At 54.8% G+C, this 18,076-nt stretch overlaps 2 protein-coding genes across 2 annotated transcripts in view; both read right to left on the reverse strand.

The window, feature by feature from the left end:
- Window positions 1-3,596, reverse strand: part of IL17REL (interleukin 17 receptor E like) — a gene marked incomplete at both ends in the record, with an annotated part of 29,307 nt that extends 25,711 nt beyond the window's left edge. Inside the window, 5 exons of the mRNA XM_079714918.1 lie at window positions 257-459; window positions 838-1,086; window positions 1,398-1,469; window positions 1,569-1,626; window positions 3,495-3,596. Coding sequence (XP_079571044.1) covers window positions 257-459; window positions 838-1,086; window positions 1,398-1,469; window positions 1,569-1,626; window positions 3,495-3,596 — 684 coding nt within the window. The remainder of the gene's footprint in view (window positions 1-256; window positions 460-837; window positions 1,087-1,397; window positions 1,470-1,568; window positions 1,627-3,494) is intronic.
- A 1,475-nt stretch (window positions 3,597-5,071) lies between these two features.
- The window catches only part of TTLL8 (tubulin tyrosine ligase like 8), a gene marked incomplete at its 3' end in the record, with an annotated part of 46,731 nt that continues 33,726 nt past the window's right edge, over window positions 5,072-18,076 (reverse strand). Inside the window, 2 exon segments of the mRNA XM_079714921.1 lie at window positions 5,072-5,137; window positions 6,246-6,439. Of these exon segments, the coding sequence (XP_079571047.1) occupies window positions 5,072-5,137; window positions 6,246-6,439 (260 nt within the window).

Raw genomic sequence — 18,076 nt, forward strand, 5'->3', positions numbered from 1 at the left:
TGACATTTAATGTCAGCTGTTGAAAAGTGTGTGGGGAGATAACCGAGGGGTCAGGAGGGTGGGAGCTGTGACTCTGCCGGGCGTGGCCTCGCTGGGTCTGGCCTGGGGATCTCCGGGGGAGGGCAGGGATCAGCCCATGCCCACTGTCTCTCCTGCTGGACTGACAGCTTCCCGAGGGGTTGGGACCAGGGACCAGGGACCAGGCTCAGACAGGGTGGGTGGGGGAAGGCGCCAGGGCCGTGCCCGTGGACCCCACTTTGGTGGGTGGGCCGAGGGGCTCCACGCTAAGTTTGGGAGGATGGGGTCGGCAAGCAGGGTTCTGGGAGCCCAGGGACGGGCACCCGAAGCGGCGGAATACAAGCCAGTAGGGTCGCTGCCCTGAGCCCGGGCTCAGCCGCAGTGGGGGCCCTCTGGGGGCGCCCAGGGAGCTCCAACAGCTGGGGGCCCGAGGTAGAGACCCTGTCGGCACAAGTGGGGAGGTGGAGGGGCGAAGGGGGTCTGCTCCTGTCCCTGGGGTTTGCAGGGCAGGCACTACTGGTGGGTCCAGCTCCAGCTCCACCCCCCTTTCTAAATAGCCTTTTCATTTTGGAATAATTTTAGATTTATAGAAAAGTTGCAAAGATAACACTGAGGTTTACCCCGTGACGCCCGATGTTAACATCTCGGGTAAGTGGGTGTCACTCTTGGGCGAGCCCCAGACTCCGGGATTCGCCCGTTTCCACCCAGGTGCCTTTCCGCTCCAGCCTTTTAACTGTCACCCCGCGTCCACCCTGTCTTCTGACCACGACATCTCCCCGAGACGCCGACTCGCCCCCTTAGGCCTCCAGACGCACAAACCCCACGGAGGCGACCCTGCGGCCCTGCCCACGGCCCTCACGGGTGAGGACCCTGACTCTGGGGCCAGCCCAGGGTGGCAGGAGGGCTCTGCTGGACTAAGGGGCTGCAACCACCTGGGTGCCGCGCCCAGAAGGTGACTGGGCAGGTGGGCAGAGGGCAGGGCATCCTGGTGCAGCGGGCCCAGGAGCCAGTGGAGAGAGCCGGGCAGACCCAGCAAGGCAGGGCAGCAGCTGGGCCTGGGCCGCAGCCCTGAGTGGACAAAGGGGGCAGTGGCTTGGGTCCTTGTCCACCCTCACTCCCTGACACAGCCCCAGATGCCTGGAGCCACACCCTGGCATCCTCCGTCCTGTGGCCCGAGCCCGTCCCCCTCCCAAGCTGGTAGGGGCTGGAGGGCAGCTGCATCCTGGCCCAGGGTCACTGGCCGCCCACTGGGGACCTCCTGCTGCCCCTGTGCCTGAGGACCACGCAGCTGTGGCCCCTGGGTTTCCGGTGGAGCAGGGGTGGGCGCGGTCTAGTAGTTGGCCCTTCGGAGCCTGCAACCCCTCTCCCGCCTTGGGGACCAGCGGGGGCGAAGGTCGAGCTCAGAGAGCACCCGTGGATTCCGGTGCCCAGGGACTCTGGCATCTTGGGGGCTGGGGGTGGGGATCCGGCAGAGGCTGGCCCGGGTCCCTGGGGCCCTTTGTGGGGCGGGACCGGGAGGGAGAAGTGGTTGCCCCCTTCCCCCTCCCCACCTCTGGGGTTTTCCGTCGGGCTTCTCGGGGCTTCCCAGGGGGGCAGGCGTGGGTGGGTCTGTGGGGAAGGACCCGAGGGTGGGGTCTGGGCCCTGACCCTGTGGCTCCACTGAGTGTGGAGGGCAGGGCCCTGCATGTTGCAGGAGGGGCCATCCGTCCGCCCTGAGGCACCCTGCTGTCATCTGCTCCTGTCCGCCCCACCCTCTGCTCTGACTGAAGACCTGCCAAGGCCCAGAACAGCCCTCCTGGGGGCACGATGGGCTGCAGCGGTCTACATGCAGGTGCGGGGGGCACCAGCCGTGCCAGCGGTCCTCTGGCTTCACCCCACAGAAGCAGCCCCACCCACCGCCCTGGGCCTCTTGAGCCCCTCCCGTTCAGACCCCTCCTCCCGAGCTGTGACTCCCCCTCTCTGACCCCCTCCCTCAGCTGCCAGCAGCCCCCGGGCCTCGTGGGCTCTCCTCAGTCCCCTGCTCCTCCGCCCCTCCTCCCGTAATCCCACGGCCCCAGCCGGGTGCCACAGTGGCTGGAGCTCCACGGCCAAATGCAAAGTGGGGCCCAGGCCTGGCCCTCCCCGTGGGGGGCAGCGGCGGGGTGGGGGACCCTCCCTCCCTCCCCTAGCCTGGACGTCCTCCTTCTGCCCGGGGTCCTTCCCCCTCCTCGCAGCCCTCCCCACATCCGGGCCCATCTCAACATGGGGCCGGCCCATCCCACACCCAGCTGCGCCAAAGCCAGTTCTCACGTCTGACGGGCTTCTCAAATCCCATATTTCAAAAACGAGTTTCCTCCTGAACCCTTGCCCCCCAGACCCTGTCAAAGGAAACATCTCCTCCATCGGCCCAGGGGCTATAGTTACACTTTAAGGTCCATCTTGGATCTCTCCTTCCCTCAAGGTCAAGGGTCCCCTGCCCTGCCAGCTCCACCTCCAAAGTACACCCCAAAGTGGCCCCGTCCCGTTCTCCATCTCCATGGGGAGGGTCCAGGCCACCACCCCCTCCCACCTGGGCCCAGCTGTTTCCTCTGCACCCACCTGCTCCCACCAGGAGCCAGACAGACCTCCACCCCCGCCATGGGCCCCTGCACCTCGGATCTGAGCCCAGCCTGACCCCCGGCCACCCAAGCCCGCTCTGTCTATCTGTGAGTTCCCTGGAACCTCTGCTGGACACACTCGCAGGCCTCGTGGAGCTGCCTTTCCTCCTGACTGGGAGCCGGGTGTCCCCAAGTGTCCCTCGGGGGGCCCGGCCACTGCCCCTGAGAGGCCCATGAGCCCGCACGGCCAGGCTGCTCTCTGCTCAGCAGTCACCACCACCTAATCTTGCTTCATGTGCATTTCCCCAGGTCCCTGCTGTGCCCACACTTGGAGGAGTGCACATAGCGGGTCCTCCCCAGCCCCTGTCCCAGTGGGCCGGCCCGCCAGTCTCACACTGGGGGACCTCCCAGGATGCGGGCACACTCTGCGGGCAGGTGCTGCCGGATGGGATGCCTCCCAGGGACAGTGAAAGTTCCGGGACACCACCACTTCTGAGCCGCATCCCGACCCTGCGGCTCCTTCCCGCCCAGGATTAGCTTGGTACCCGCGGCATTTCCTTAGCGGAGCACCCACACAAGCCCGGACGCTGCCCTGGATGATTAATCGGGGTCTGTGAACGCAGGAGGGGCTCTCGGGCTGCCCCCCACCACGTGGCTCCTCGGAGAGGGACAGGTCACAGGTGCGTCAGTGCCCCTGCCCCTCAGGCTCCCGGCAGACGTTTCCCAGAGCGGCACTGCGGGGTCAGGCCACCACCTCATGGGGATCCCAGGCCCCCAGGCCCCCAGGCCCCCACCACCGACCGCCCCGGGCCGGCTTCCCTGGCCTGTGCTGGGATGGGGCCGGCTAGTGCCCACCGAGGGGAATCAGGACAAGAGGAGAGCCTGGGGGGTAGGGCTCACCTGGGAACAGGAGAGGCCACATTCTGCGACCCTGGGGACGGCCAGGCTCTGGTAAGCACTCCAGGTCAGGGAGAGGAAGGCGAGGGCTCGCCCAGCCAGCATCTGGACGCAGGAAGTGGCGGCCGGGCAAGGCTAGCAGGATGCCCTTGGCTGCGCCTCGCCCTCTGGCCGCAGCTCAGTCCCGGAGACAAGCAGGAGAGAGTCTGGAGTGAGTTCGCTCCCTGGGGCAGGTGCTCCCCCTCCCAGTGGGCCGGGCACAGCCCGCAGCCCGCAGCTTCCGCCTGCAGGCTCACGCTGGCCAGACGCCCTGCGGTTTCCAGGCTGCCAAAGGAGACATCCTGGAACTTTGAGGCTCTGGGGTCTCAGGTAACTGCGTTCCCCTGGGGCTGGCTGCTGGAGCAGGGCTGGCTGCGGGCCTGTGGGATCAGGGAGCCGTCTGCCTCCCCCACAGCTCCCGGGTGTCCCCCTGTCTCTCAGGCCCCCGTCCTGCGGTTGGGGGATGGAAGGTGGTCAGGGGCCCTGGTCGTCGAGCTCAGCAGGGCTGGCAGAGGGGTGGGAGCCATCCCAGGTGCTTGTCCCCCTAGGGCCGCTGGCGCCAGCCCCAACTCCCGCAAGCCTGGGGACACCCCGAGTGCCCCCGTCACCCATCTGTATGTGAGAGGCTGCCCCCCCTTTGCTGAGCCCTTGCCTAGACATCCCTCACCCCAGAGGGCAGCGCCCCATGGCCTGTAACTCTGGGGCCTGGCTTCTGCTGGGGGTGGAGTCCTGTTCTGCTCCTTCCCATTCTTCCTGGACAGGGGAGACGTCTCCGGGCAGCGGCTCCCAGCACCCTGTCCGGCCCCAGAAGCCAAGGTGTGGCTCTGGGGCCCTTTGGTGTCCTACCTGTGTCCAGCCCTCCTCCTGCACCCTCTGGGCAGGTGTAAGTGCCTCCGGCCTGGGAGGGCACTGTCCCATGAAGGGGGCATGGAAAAGGCTGGAGAGCTTGGGGACGCCCCCGCCCCCATTGTGCTGGCCCCGGGGGCTGGGGATCTGCTTGAAACCACAACAGGGCACCCCAAGTGTGGAGAGGAGCTGACCCGGAGCTGACCCCAGGCTGGCACCCTGGGCAGGCGGGTCCCTGGGGCGGCCCCAGTGCAGACACAGCTGCTCTGGCTGCCGGCCCGTCTCTTGCACCCTTGTCTGACCCGAGTGCTCGGTGAAGTGGGCTCAGGCCCGAGGCAGGAACGAACTTGGGAAATATCTGATGGAGCTTCAGCACCAGAGGATGGGACCCACAGGCAGACAGCACCCAAGACCATGGGCCCCACCCTCCTGCTCACCACCCCCCACCCCTGCCCAGGCGCCAGAGCCCACGGCCCAGCCTCCCTCGCTCCGGGCCGGCACCTCACCGCTGCTCCCACCAGGCCCAGAGCACGCGTGGGCACCGCGGGGCTCTGGACACCATCCCTCACTCTGCCCTCTCAGTGCGACAGAGCTGATGGGGATGGAGCCCGCCCGGCAGCGTTCACCTGTGGGCCTGGCCTGGGGAGCGCTCAGCAGCAGGCTGGCGTGTTTCGGGGTGGCCAGGAAATCCAGGACTAGTCCTCCTGCTGCTCCTGCTCTGGCCCCCCCTCTGAGTAGAGCTGCAGGAGGTCCCTGGGCCCCTAGGTCAGCCAGATGGCGTGACTCAGGAGAGGACATGCAGCGGGAGGTGAGGTTGCACGGCCAGGCACTGCCCTCCAGGCCAGGCCGGGGAGTGAGCACCACAACCTGCTTTATTATCACCCACGGGACAGGTGCGGACGGCCGTACTCAGTGACTCTCCCCAGAGCGGCAAAGAGGCCCCATGTGGCCCAGTAGGCACCGCAGTGGCCCTCTCTCCAGGGCCGCCCCAGGACAGGCCCACCCACCAGGTGACACACCTGGTGTGCTGAACATGCCATCCCAGTGCCAAGGGGATGCAGGTGATCGGAAGTGGATGGCAAATCCAACCACATGACTTCATGGGGAAGAAGCATGGTGCGGACGGGCCCCTGTCCCTTGGGGCTCCTGTCTTGTCTCTGAGGGCTGGGGGCTACAGACTCCCCCAGTGTCCACAAAGAACCAGCCCTCGAGACCCCTCGCAGGCACCCTGTCCCCTGTAGGCTTGGGTGGTTGGGACACTCCAGCCTGAGCCCAGAGAGGCTGCAGGGGCTCCCCCACCTCTGGTCTCCACAGCCTGCATGGCCCACTGAGAGCCAGAGGCCCGAAAGTCCACCTGCGGTACAATCTGAGGGGATCTGACCCAGTGCAGGCACCTCCTTCACCCCCCCGCTCAGCCCAGGTTGAAAGGAGGCACTTGGGTGCAAAGAACCTGGACCAGCACAGCCAGACTTTTTTGAATCAATGAGTGAACAAGGGGCTGCTGGGGAGCCGGCCGGGGCCCTCCAGCAAGGAGGGAGGGGCTCCAGAGGAGGGGTGTCTTGCTGGGGAGCCCACACACCAGGAGGCTCTCATTCTCACCTGCCCAGGGCAGGGGTGCGGGTTGAGGGGTGCCAGTTTCGGGGTGAGGAGAGACGTGTGGGTCTGGGAACACGGGTGTGTGGGTGTGGCACGTGGGATGCAGGGCAAGGGGCCCAGGATGCGGGTGGGCATGGGATGCAGGCACCGGGAGAGGGTGGGGACTGAGGCTCCACAAGAAATACCATGGTGAAGATTGCACAACTTTGCTAAAATAGCTCTGTGTACAAGGTCCCTCATCTATGTCTAGGTTTCCAAAGAAACCCGCCACACACTGGAGGCCGCGGGGCCTGGGCGCGTCTCTCTGGTCCTGGCCCTTGGTGTCACGGGGTGCACAGGCTGCCGCCCAGCCCGTTGCCGAGGAGCACGATGGAGGCACCCTGCAGGACAGCGGCGCTTGCAGGGACCAGCGGGCGGCAGCGAGCCACGGCACACTAGGCACAGTGCTGGGAGGGCCCTTGGCAGCCCTGGGGGAGAGGGAGAGAGAGAAGGGCCCTGAGATGGTGCCCACCCGCCCGGAAACTGCGTCCATGGCCCCAGACCGTGCCCACCTGCCCCAGACCATGCCCACTGAGGCCACCCACCAGCCCACAGACTGCATCCATCAGGGCATGAAATCATGTCCACCACCCCAGACCAGGCCCACTGGTACCAAAAGCCGTGCCTGCTGCCCCAAGACCTCGTTCTGGCCATGTTCACTGGTCCCTGAGACTGTGCTCCCTCCAGCACGCCCACCTCGGGCTCGCCCACCCCGCGGCGGCCCTCCCCCGCTGCAAGGCGTGCACCTGGCTGGCAGTCCCATCCCAGCTGGCTTCCAAGCCCACCTGCTCCCGCACAGAACCCACCCGGCTTTCCCCAGCTCTCAGAAAAGCCCAGACCTCCACTCAAAGCCGAGCGTTGAGGTCCCCTTGGCCCTGCTTATCTTTCTCCACCCCCAAGGGGGCGCAATCCCAGTCAGGGGGAATGAGTAAGCCCTGGGCAGTGCCCCTGGGCCCAGGGCAGTGCCCAGCCAGCAACAATGGCCCAACCCAGGAATGCCACGGGCTGAGACACCATGCCTGCCAGAGCCATCCGCTGCCAATGCCCTGGGCTGAGTCACTCCTGCCCGGGGGTCCAGGTGGGTCTGGGTGGGGTGGGCAGGGGTGGGGGCCACCCGGCACCTATGCAAAGCAGCCCACAGCTTCCTGGACCCTTGAGCGGAGGCTGAGCCAGAGCCCAGGAGTAGGGCCTTCCCCAGGGCCTGGGGCCAGCCTGACCCACAGGACATGCCAGGGCCTGTGTGGCATATGAGGGTGTGGGAGACCAGAGGCCTGGGCACAGGGTGGGGAGGCCAAATCTTCAGGGGTGAGCAGGCACAGTGGCCAAGGGGGCAGCTCTGCCGGCAGTGCTTTGCCCACCAATGCACCCCAGGCCTAAACAGGCCTAGTGTAGGGCGGGACGGGACAGAGCCCTGGGCCCGCTCCAAGCTGAGGAAGGGCCAGGCCCCTGTGGCAGAGGGGCGGCATGAGGCAGGCAGAAGGGGCTGAGCCATCCATTTAGGGGTTGGCGTGAGGAGCTGAGAAGCAGGAGAGCCATGCATCGTGCATCCTGGGGGTGAAGGAGGAGGGGGTGAGGCCTAAGGTGCACCGGGGACGAGGGACATCACCAGCGCGGACAGGGTGTCCGCTCAGGAATTGGTGCTCTGGGATCCAGACCAGCCCTTCTGGGGAAAAACACCAAACCTGAGCATAAAACATGAAAAACATCTTAGAAGCAACACAAAGCTGGCAAAAAGCAAGGAATGATGAGGTCGAGGCTGCGGGGAAGCTCTTCCTTCAGAGGCTTTGCAGACCAGTATCCCTCGAGGCTCGAGTTGCCAAGGCTTTAGGGGTGCAGGGGCAGAAGACCACCCCCAAGAGGGGTGAGAGACACCCCACCACTCAAAGAAGCAGCAAGCCCAAAAGGTTACACCCCGGTTGCACGGGTGAGCCCAAAACACACCTTCCCTGCCCCAGGGAGTGCGAGGCGTGTTCTTGGTGCTAAGCAATGTGGGTGGAAACCCAGAGAAACTGGAGTCCTGAGCTAGTGCCAAACAGGTCTGAGTGATGACTTCTTATCCCTGGGCTGCATGCAGGGCAGGGAGGGCACAAAGCATCAACCTATGAATTTAGAGCGATGCGGGCAGCTTTCCCCAGGAGGCGGGAGATGAGGGGCCTGGGGCAAACACCACCCTCTGAGGGGCTCACCCGCGTTCCGGAAGGAGTGCAAAGAATCCCCACAACTAAGGTTTTCTTTTTTTTTTTTTTTTAATTATTATTTATTTATTTGGTTGCACCAGGTGTTAGTTCCGGCAGGCGGGCTCCCTAGTTGTGGCATGCGAACTCTTAGTTGCCACATGCATATGGGATCCAGTTCCCCGACCAGGGATCGAACCCGGGCCCCCCGCATTGGGAGCATGGAGTCCTATCCACTGTGCCACCAGGGAAGTCCCCTGCAACTAATGTTTTAAAGAAAATGATCCGTCTCTAATAAAATGTGAGAGTGCCGGCCAAAACAGCAGCACAGACATGACCAAAGACTTCAGCTGTTAGAATTATCAGACATTATCAGACACAGAATATAAGCTAACTGTGTAATTTCATACAATTTAGAGGTTTTAGGCAAAGGAGAGGAACTATAAAGAATAACCAACTTTATTTAAAAGTAGAGTTTCTAAAAAATGAAACTATAATAACTAAAGTTAAAATTTCAATGGATGGGATTCATAGGGTTCTAGACAAATGGGAAGACCGTGCAGATGGCAGCACAGGAAACCAAACACTGAACGGGAGTGATATGGGCTGAGGGGCAGCGAAGGTGTGAACAACGTCACACCTGAGCTCCAGAGGCGAAAGGAGAGAGAGGATGGGGTGGAGGCAATATATAAAGTGATAGAGGCTGAAAGTTTCTCATAAACGATTAGTGACACGAGTGTGAGAGTGAAGATGTCCTAAGATTCCCAGTGGTGACCACAGTTGATAACCATGCATTGTATCACTGAAATTTGCTAAGAGTGGATATTAAATGTCCTCACCAGAAAAAGAGAAAAAGATTAAACCCCATCATTTACTAAAGTATCAAAGTTTATTGATAAAAATATATGTATAGGGCTTCCCTGGTGGCGCAGTGGTTGAGAGTCCACCTGCCGATGCAGGGAACACGGGTTCGTGCCCCGGTCTGGGAAGATCCCACATGCCGCGGAGCGGCTGGACCCGTGAGCCATGATCGCTGAGCCTGCGCGTCCGGAGCCTGTGCTCCGCAACGGGAGAGGCCACAACAGTGAGAGGCCCGCGTACCACAAAAAAAAAAAAGAAAAGAAAAAAATATATATATGTATAAAAGTACCAAAAATACATCAAATACATAGGAATACATTTGATGAAAAAACCCATGCTAAAAGTATTGCTTAGAAAAACTAAAGAATACCTAAATAAATGTCAAGATACATCATGCACGTAGATTGGGAGTCTCAGTGTGGTAAGGGCATCAATTCTCCCTGAAATGATCGATAGCTTTGACCCAATCCCCATCAAAATCCCACCAGGCTACCTCTAGAAATCCACAGGCTGATTCTAAAATTTAAATAGAGGACTTCCCTGGCGGTCCAGTAGTTAAGACTCCATGCTTCCAGGGCAGGGGGCATGGGTTCGATCCCTGGTCAGGGAACTAAGATTCCACATGCCACGTGGCGCGGCCAGAACAATAAAATAAAATTAAATAAATAAAATTTAAATGGAAATTCAAAAGACAGAACAGTCCAGGAGATCCTGGGCAGGAAACAGTGTTGGAGAACTTACCTATCGCTTTTCAAAACTTATTTCAAAACTGCACTAATCAAGACTTAATTGTGGTATTGGTATAAGGATAAGCAAACAATCGATGGAACAGAACAGAGAACCAGAATTCATTCTGTAGAGTCTATTTTGACAAAGATGCCAAAGCAACTCAACGGGAGAAGGCAAGTGTTTTCGCTAATGGTGGGGGGCGGTCAGCTGGACGTCCAGATGAAAGCAAACAGACTTGACACCACGTGCAAAACCTAACTCAGGGTGGATCAGAGACCACATGTGAACGTCAAAACTGTAAAGCTTCTAGGAGGAAATATACGGGAACATCTTCATGACCGTTGGGGAAGCAAAGTTATTTTAGGCTGGATGCCCAAAGCACTAGCCACAAAAGGAAAACTGATCAATTGCCCTTTATAAAATATTTCTACTCTTCAAAAGGCATCGCTAAGAAAGTGAAAAGGTAAACCACAGACGGGGAGAAAATATTACCTGTACACATATCTGAGAAACAAATATACAGATTATCTAAAAACCACTACAAATAAATAACAAAAGGACAAACAACCTAATTTTAAAATGGGTAAAAGATTTCAACAGGCACTTCACAGCGAAAGGCATCTGAACGGCCAGTAAACATGAAGCAGGACTAGTCACCAGGGAAACACAAAGTAGAACACACCTACCAGAACGGCTAAAAATACGAAGTTTAGGTTGCCAAGGGGTGGCGGGGATGTGGCTCAGTCAGGACTCCCATGATCTGCTGGGGTGGAGACACCGCAAACACCGTAGAAGGCTGCTGGCAGTTTCTTCTAAAGCAAAATCTAAGCATCCCCCGCGACCTGCAATCCACTCCCCAGTACAAACCCGGGAGAAACGATGCACAGGTCTGCGTGGAGGCTTGCTCTGGAGTGATCGAGCACCTCCATTTGTGAGAGTCCCCAGTGGGAAGCAACCCACCCTCCCATCAGCACACTCAAGCCTGGATGCTGCTCGGCGAGGAAAACGTGCACGCAGGTGCCCTCAGCATGGCTGCCCAAGGCCAAAGAGGCCAGACACAGGCGAGCATGTGCCGTGTGGGTCCACGTGTGGCCCGGCAGCCTGGGCTGATTGAAGACAGAGAGTGGTCATCGCATGGCCGGAGGACAGGGTGGGAAGGGGCACGGGAAACTTTCTGTAGAGAAATGTCCCCTCTCTCCATCCGGGTGGTGGTCATGAAGGCAAACACATCGCACCGTGTCTGCTGGACACCTGTCCTTACCGTTTGTAAGTTGCGCCTTAAGAACATTGTGTCAAAAGAGATATTATTTACTGTGGCATTAAAAACCACCAAATAGCCAGAAAAAAATCTAATGAAAGATGTGCCAGACCTCTACCCTGAAAAGCCACAAGACACAACCCAGAGAAAATCAAAGACGCCCTAATCAAGTAGAGTAGATCATGATTTTGATTTGAAAGACAATATAAAGAGATGTCAATTCTCCCCTCTGCAGATTCAAGGTGATCCCAATCAAAATCCTGGCAGTTTTTCCTCCCCTCCCTTCTCCCCTCCCTCCCTCCCTCCCTCCCTCCCTTCTGTCTGTCTGTCTGTCTCTTTTTTTCTTTCTCTTGAGGTGGACAGGCTGATCCTGACATATGTATGGAAATGCAAAGGGCTGAGAACAGCCTCTGGTGCAGAGTGTACTTCCTGTGCTGCTGGCTGGGCCGGGCCAGGCAACCTGCTCTCACCTGCACATGGTGTGGTGAAGGCTGCAAGCCCTGGCACGCTGCCCAGCTGTCAAGAGACAAACTCGCCCTGGGCAGCTGCTGGCTCGCGGCTGAGGATCCTGTGGTTCTGGCCTGAACACAGCCGGTAGCCTGGAAGCAAGCGCAGCTAATCCCGCGGGACCCTCAGGGCCACAGCCGCGTGAGCATCACTCATTGCTTCACTCCGAGATGAGTGCCACGCGGTCATCTGTGCGTGGTCACCGCAGCACAGACCCACTCAGGCACGCATGGGGGTCCCTGAAACTGAGAGAGACCCTAATAGGCAGCGTTGGCTTGGGAAGCAGTTGGTGGCGGGCGAAGAGCGGCCACAGAAGGTTGACCCTCTCGCTCTCTCCCATGGGCACCAAGACCGAGGCAAACGTCAACCACAGCGACACCGCACACGGCAGGGAGACTGGCCGGAGGGTCACACATGCCCAGTGTGGCACAGCCAGGTGCCTTCCTGGAGGGACCCTTGAAAGCCGGCGTGTGCCCTGAGCGGACCCGGACATCGTCTGGAGTGGCTTCGGGAGTAACCTTGGCTCCTATGAGCAGGAAGCACCTAAGCCCGGCCTAGTCACCTCCCTGGACCCGCATGGGCCCCAGGAGAGGACAGCCCCGGACCAGCGGTGTTCCTGTGACTGGCCGGGTGTGGGGACATTAGGATCTGAGTGAGGGAAGGTGGCCCTCCAGGAGGAGATGGAGAAACACTGAGCCTGCAGAGCCTCGACGTGGACCAGGTTCTCATCTCAATCCAGCAACAGACAAAATCGAGACGCTTACAGGAAGAAAGGCCTCCAGGGGCTCAGCCTCTGACCAGGCGGCCGGCGGCTGCCTTGCCCTCTGCCAGGCACTCGGAAGGGGCTGACAGTTGCCCTTGGCTGGACAGGAGGCTTCTGGGGAGGCTGTTGGTCTGGTCCCAGAGTCCCAGCGCTGGTCGAGAGAAGGACATATCTTGAAGACGAACGTGGGAGTGGATTTTGATGCACAGAGTTGGCGGGACGGAAACACAGTTTTGGGGAGAAGGGTTACGTTAGCAGAAGGACAGCCAACCTGCGCCAAGAGAGGCAGCGCCCATGTGTGCTGTGAGGACCTGAGAGCCCCGCTTCCTAAGGCCACAAGCCGCGGAGGAAACGGCCAGCCTCCAAGGGGAACGTGTCCCGCACATTCGCCTTCGTATACGGCCGAGGAGGACGACGAGAAAAGGGCCTCTCGGGGCAGAGCCAAGACTCGCTGAAAATGGATTAAGGAGCATAGTCATGGCACAGAACTTTCCCCCTGGGAAGGGGGCACAGTGTTTGCTGGGGGGATCCAGGGTGCTGTGGACCAGCTACCCTGTGCTGTGTCCATGTGGTGTGCATGCATGTGTGCGTGTGTGTGTGTGTTCATGCATGCGTGCGCATGTGTGTGTGTCTGTGCGTGCGTGCTCAAGAACACGCGTGCACACAGGTACTTCGTGTTGGGAGAGACAGCCCTTGGTCTCTTGTGCCCTCCTACGTGTCCTACGAGGTGTGCTCTGTCCATGCAAGGCCCTGACCACCCTTCACTTGGGCCATGTCTCAGGGTGAGGTAATGTCTTCCTCCAGGACAAAGAGCTTCCTGAAAAAGCAGCAAGTGCCCCAAGCTCACTGTTCCCCCACCGTGACATGGGCCCACTGTGCGTGCGTCATCCATCTGGGCCACAGTGCGTCCCAGATCAGCTGGTGCTCACGGTCACCATGAGTGATGAAGTCCTTCATCTCTGACCCAGGAGTCGCGTGTCTTCTGCCAGCCTCCACGCAACAGCCACAGCTAAGCTCACAGCTCGTAAGGAAGGGGAAGCAAATCCCAGACTTGGCAACTGGTTTTTCTGGTTCACAGGTATCCAGGTGAAGAAGAATGATGGAGAATCTCAAGATCCCAGGCTCAGAGTCTGGTTCTACGACTGCGGAGACTTTTGGCGGGGGGGTGGGGGTGGGGGTGGGGGAGAGGGCGGCGGTGAGCGTAGTTTGTTTGCAGAAGGTAGGTGAATGCAAGTGACCCAGAGATTAGACTGTTGTATATTTGATTATCGTTCAGAACATACTCACTCCGCTCCTCCTACCCCACCGAGGAGTATCTGTCGTCGCCCACCAACTTGAGTTTGGGCAGATGTGATGGGAGTAGAAGCTTTCAGATGCCTGCACCGTTTGACTTGCCCTCTCATGCTGATACCACCTGCCTCGTGAAGATGATGCCTGGGGAACCACTGGCCCCAGAAGGGGAGACACGTGAGGTGGATCTCAGCCCAACCTGCAGCCTGGAGCCTGGCTCAGCCTTCCTGGTAGAACCCAACATTGCTACAGCCGACCTGAAGATGTGTGAGAAACAGAGGCTTGATGAATAAGTACCTCTGAGGTTGGGGAGGGGTTGTCTTTGTTATGCAGCATTACTGCTGCAAAAACCTGACTTAATAAAGACAGGAACATAGAAAATTGGGACAGTGTAGAGTCCAAAACCAGAAAAACATACCTAGTCACCTGTCTTGCAACAATGGTACAACGCAGCAAAGAGGATGTAGTGTCTTCAATGCACTACGCTGCATCAGCTGAACGTCTGTACAAAAATTGTGCATCTTAACTCCTACATCACACCACACCCAGAAACAGTTCCAGATGGAACATAGCTCTAAATGTGAAAGGTGAAACCATAAAACTTTAAGAAGAAAAGAGAAGTCACTATTTTTATGACTCTGGGGTAGGCAAAGATTTCACAAACAGAAAACATAAATGCTAATCATAAAAGAGAAATTGATATTGGCATATACTGAAATAAATAATGTATGTGCACCAAAAGATACTATTCAGAGAGTAAAAAGCAAATCATAGAACGAGAGAAGTTATCTTTAATATATATACCCACCAAAGGACTTGTATCCAGAATATATAAGGAACTCCTACAAGTTGACAGGAATAGGAAACAGAAAAACGTGCCCAAATACAAAAAAAAGGTACCTTGGGCTTCCCTGGTGGCGCAGTGGTTGAGAGTCCGCCTGCCGATGCAGGGGACACGAGTTCGTGCCCCGGTCCGGGAAGATCCCACATGCCACGGAGCGGCTGGGCCCGTGAGCCATGGCTGCTGAGCCTGCGCGTCCGGAGCCTGTGCTCCGCAACGGGAGAGGCCACAACAGTGAGAGGCCCACGTACCGCAAAAAAAAAAAAAAAAAAAGGTACCTTGCAAGAGTATGTTGAAATGGACTGTTGATATGAAAAGGTGCTGAATTTCTTCAGTCATCAGATAAATGCAAATTGAAACTGTCATATGAACCCACTGCACATCTACTAGAATGGCTAAAATAAAAGGACAGAGAATATCTAGTGTTGGTAAGAGTGTGCAGTAACTGGAAGACTCATACACTGTGGTGGAATTTACACTGGCACAGTCACTCTGGGAAATTCCTTGGGAGTGTCTACCAAAGCTGAATGCATGACCCAGCAACTCTATTCCTACAGAAAGATGTATACATGTTCACCAAATTCAGGAGTGCTCACAACAGCACTATTTGTAATAGTCTGAACTAGAAACAATGTAAATGTCTATCCAGAGTAGTATGTAAATAAACTGTGCTTGAGAACCAATTTTAACTACATGCAAGAAACCACATCCAGACATATATCAAACTCAATATCAAACCAACTTAGGTTCATTCCTGGAATGCAAGGTTGGTTTAACATTCAAAAATTGATTGATGTTAAGTGCTACAGGCAACTTCTTAGAAAAAGAAAAACCTACTGATGTTATTTATCACTTTAATAGTATAAAGAAGAAAAAACTTAAGATAGTCTCATAGATGCAAAAAAATTGTTGAGAAAATTCACTACACGTTTGTAATAAAAATTCTTGGTAAGGATTAGAAAGAAACTACTTTAACATGCTAGAGTATCTATACATTTATATGTATATATCATATTTATAGCTTTATTAAGACCTACAGAAAATGTCATTATAAATGAGAAAATGTTAGAAACATTCTCTTTAAAATCAGGAATTCAACAGTGGCGCCCAAAATTGTGTAGGAGGTTCTAGCCAGTACAAGAAGACAAGACAATAGGGGCAAGAAGGTTGGAGTGGAACATATAAAGCAATTTACACAGGATATAATTATTTACATAGAAACTCAAAAGAAGATACATACACATTTTTAGGAATAATGGGAGAGTTTAGAAATGTGGCAGATAGAAAATTAATATATAGAAGTCAGTTTCATTCTATATGCCAGCAGCAAACAATGAGAAAATTTATATAGAGAGGTGACAACATGTGCAGTAGTATCTGAATATCAAGTAAGAAAAATAAATATAATAAAAGATGTCTATGATCTCTGATGGGAAAATTCTAAAATTTAAAGTAGATCTAAGTAAATGGAGAGATGTCATGTTCATGGGTAGAAAGATATGATTTCATTAATTTATCCATTTCCCCCAAATTGATCCATGGAGTCAATGCAAATCCAACCAAAATATCAATAGGATTTTTTTTGTTGAACTTGATAAAACAATTATGACATTTATATAGAAAAGAATGAGGTCAGGAAGGACCAAGACCCTTATGAAGATGAGCAGAGAGAGGCAACTTGCCCTACCAGATACAATAGGCAGTGTGGCACTGGTGCAGAGGGGCAAACTCACCAGTGGAACAGAATAGAGACTCCAGAAATAGACCCACACATACACACAGGTGGGATACCAGTTCACAGGGGCATAGAAATAAATTTTTCAAAAACTAACTGAAAAATTTTTCTACATGAACAAAAATAAAATTCGATTCTTAACTCACACCATATACAAAAGTCAACTCCAAATGGATTAGGACTTTTATGTCAAAAACAAAATTTAAAACTCTTTTTAAAAAAAATAAATTTATTTATTTTATTTATTTATTTTTGGCTGCGTTGGGTCTTCGTTGCTGTGCGCGGGCTTTCTCTAGTTGCGGCGAGCGGGGGCTACTCTTTGTTGCGGTGCGTGGGCTTCTCATTGTGGTGAATTCTCTTGTTGCAGAGCACAGGCTCTAGGCATGTGGGCTTCAGGAGTTGTGGCACGTGGGCTCAGTAGTTGTAGCTCGCAGGCTCTAGAGTGCAGGCTCAGTCGCTGTGGCGCACGGGGCCATGTGGGATCTTCCTGGACCAGGGCTCGAACCCATGTCCCCTGCATTGCCAGGCGGATTCTTAACCACTGTGCCACCAAGGAAGCCCCAAAATGTAAAACTCTTAGTAGTAAATGTAGGTAAACAATCTTTTAAACCTAGGGTAAAGAAAAATTTCTTAAGACAAAATAGCACTGACTAAAAGAAAAAGATTGATAACTTTAGCCACATTAAAAATCAAATTAAAACCTGTGTGCAAGTTCTAATTACACTACTAAAATGATCCAAATAAAAGTAGGCCATGCAAGGACAAACAATGAAACTATGTCATGAACCAAGAATTATGATTAATCAGAATGTATGCACCTGAGATCCAATGGGATGAGAAAAATGAATGAGTAAACAAGGTCCTAGACAGTCAAAAAAGTAAGAAAAAGATATGAAAGTTATAATGATTGCAAGGAAAGGAAAACAAATTAGTTGATATAACTGTATGTGAAAAACTAAAAGAATCTTCAAATACATTAATGAATTGATAGAAATGATAGCCAGATGGATTTTTTAAAGAATCCATTCATAGGGCTTCCCTGGTGGCACAGTGGTTAAGAATTCACCTGCCAATGCAGGGGACAGAGGTTCGAGCCTTGGCCCGGGAAGATCCCACATGCCGCGAAGCAACTAAGCCCTTGCGCCACAACTATTGAGCCTGCGCTCTGGAGCCCGTGAGCCACAACTACTGAGTCCATGTGCCACAACTACTGAAGCCCGTGTGCCTAGAGCCCATGCTCTGCAACAAGAGAAGCCACGACAATGAGAAGTCTGCGCACCACAACAAAGAGTAGCCCCTGCTCGCCACAACTAGAGAAAGTCCATGCACAGCAACGAAGACCCAACACAGCCAAAAATAAAAGAATTAATTAATTAATTTAAAAAAATTATCCATTCATAAAAATCAATTCCCTTTCTATGAACCAGCCACAATTTGTAGGAAAAAAATGTTTAATTCGATACTATTTACAATAGAATAAAAAATAAAAAATATATGTCTAAATCCAACAAAAAAAGTGCAAGACCATTACAAAGAAAATTCTAGGAGTTTATTGAAAGATCTTAAAGGATTTATTTATGGAGAGATATACCATGTTCACATATTCTAAGGCTCAATAATGTAAAGAAGTCAGTTCTCCCCAAACTGATGAATTTAATAGCAATAAAAAAATTTTTATTTTAATAAAAAATTATGTTGGTGAATCTTGACAACCTAATTCTGTAACCTGTATGGAGGTGTAGGGGGGTCAAGAACAGCTGAGTCATTTTCAAGGAAGAAAAACAAGCTTATAGGACTTGTCTGACTAGCATAAAGACATACTACAAAGCTGTAGTAATGAAGACCTTGTGGCACTGGCCCAGGGCAGACAAACAAAACGGTGGAGCTCATCAGAAGGTCCAGAGGTG

Source organism: Hyperoodon ampullatus (assembly GCF_949752795.1).
Source record: "Hyperoodon ampullatus genome assembly, chromosome: 11".
In the NCBI taxonomy this organism is placed as follows: Eukaryota; Metazoa; Chordata; class Mammalia; order Artiodactyla; family Ziphiidae; genus Hyperoodon; species Hyperoodon ampullatus.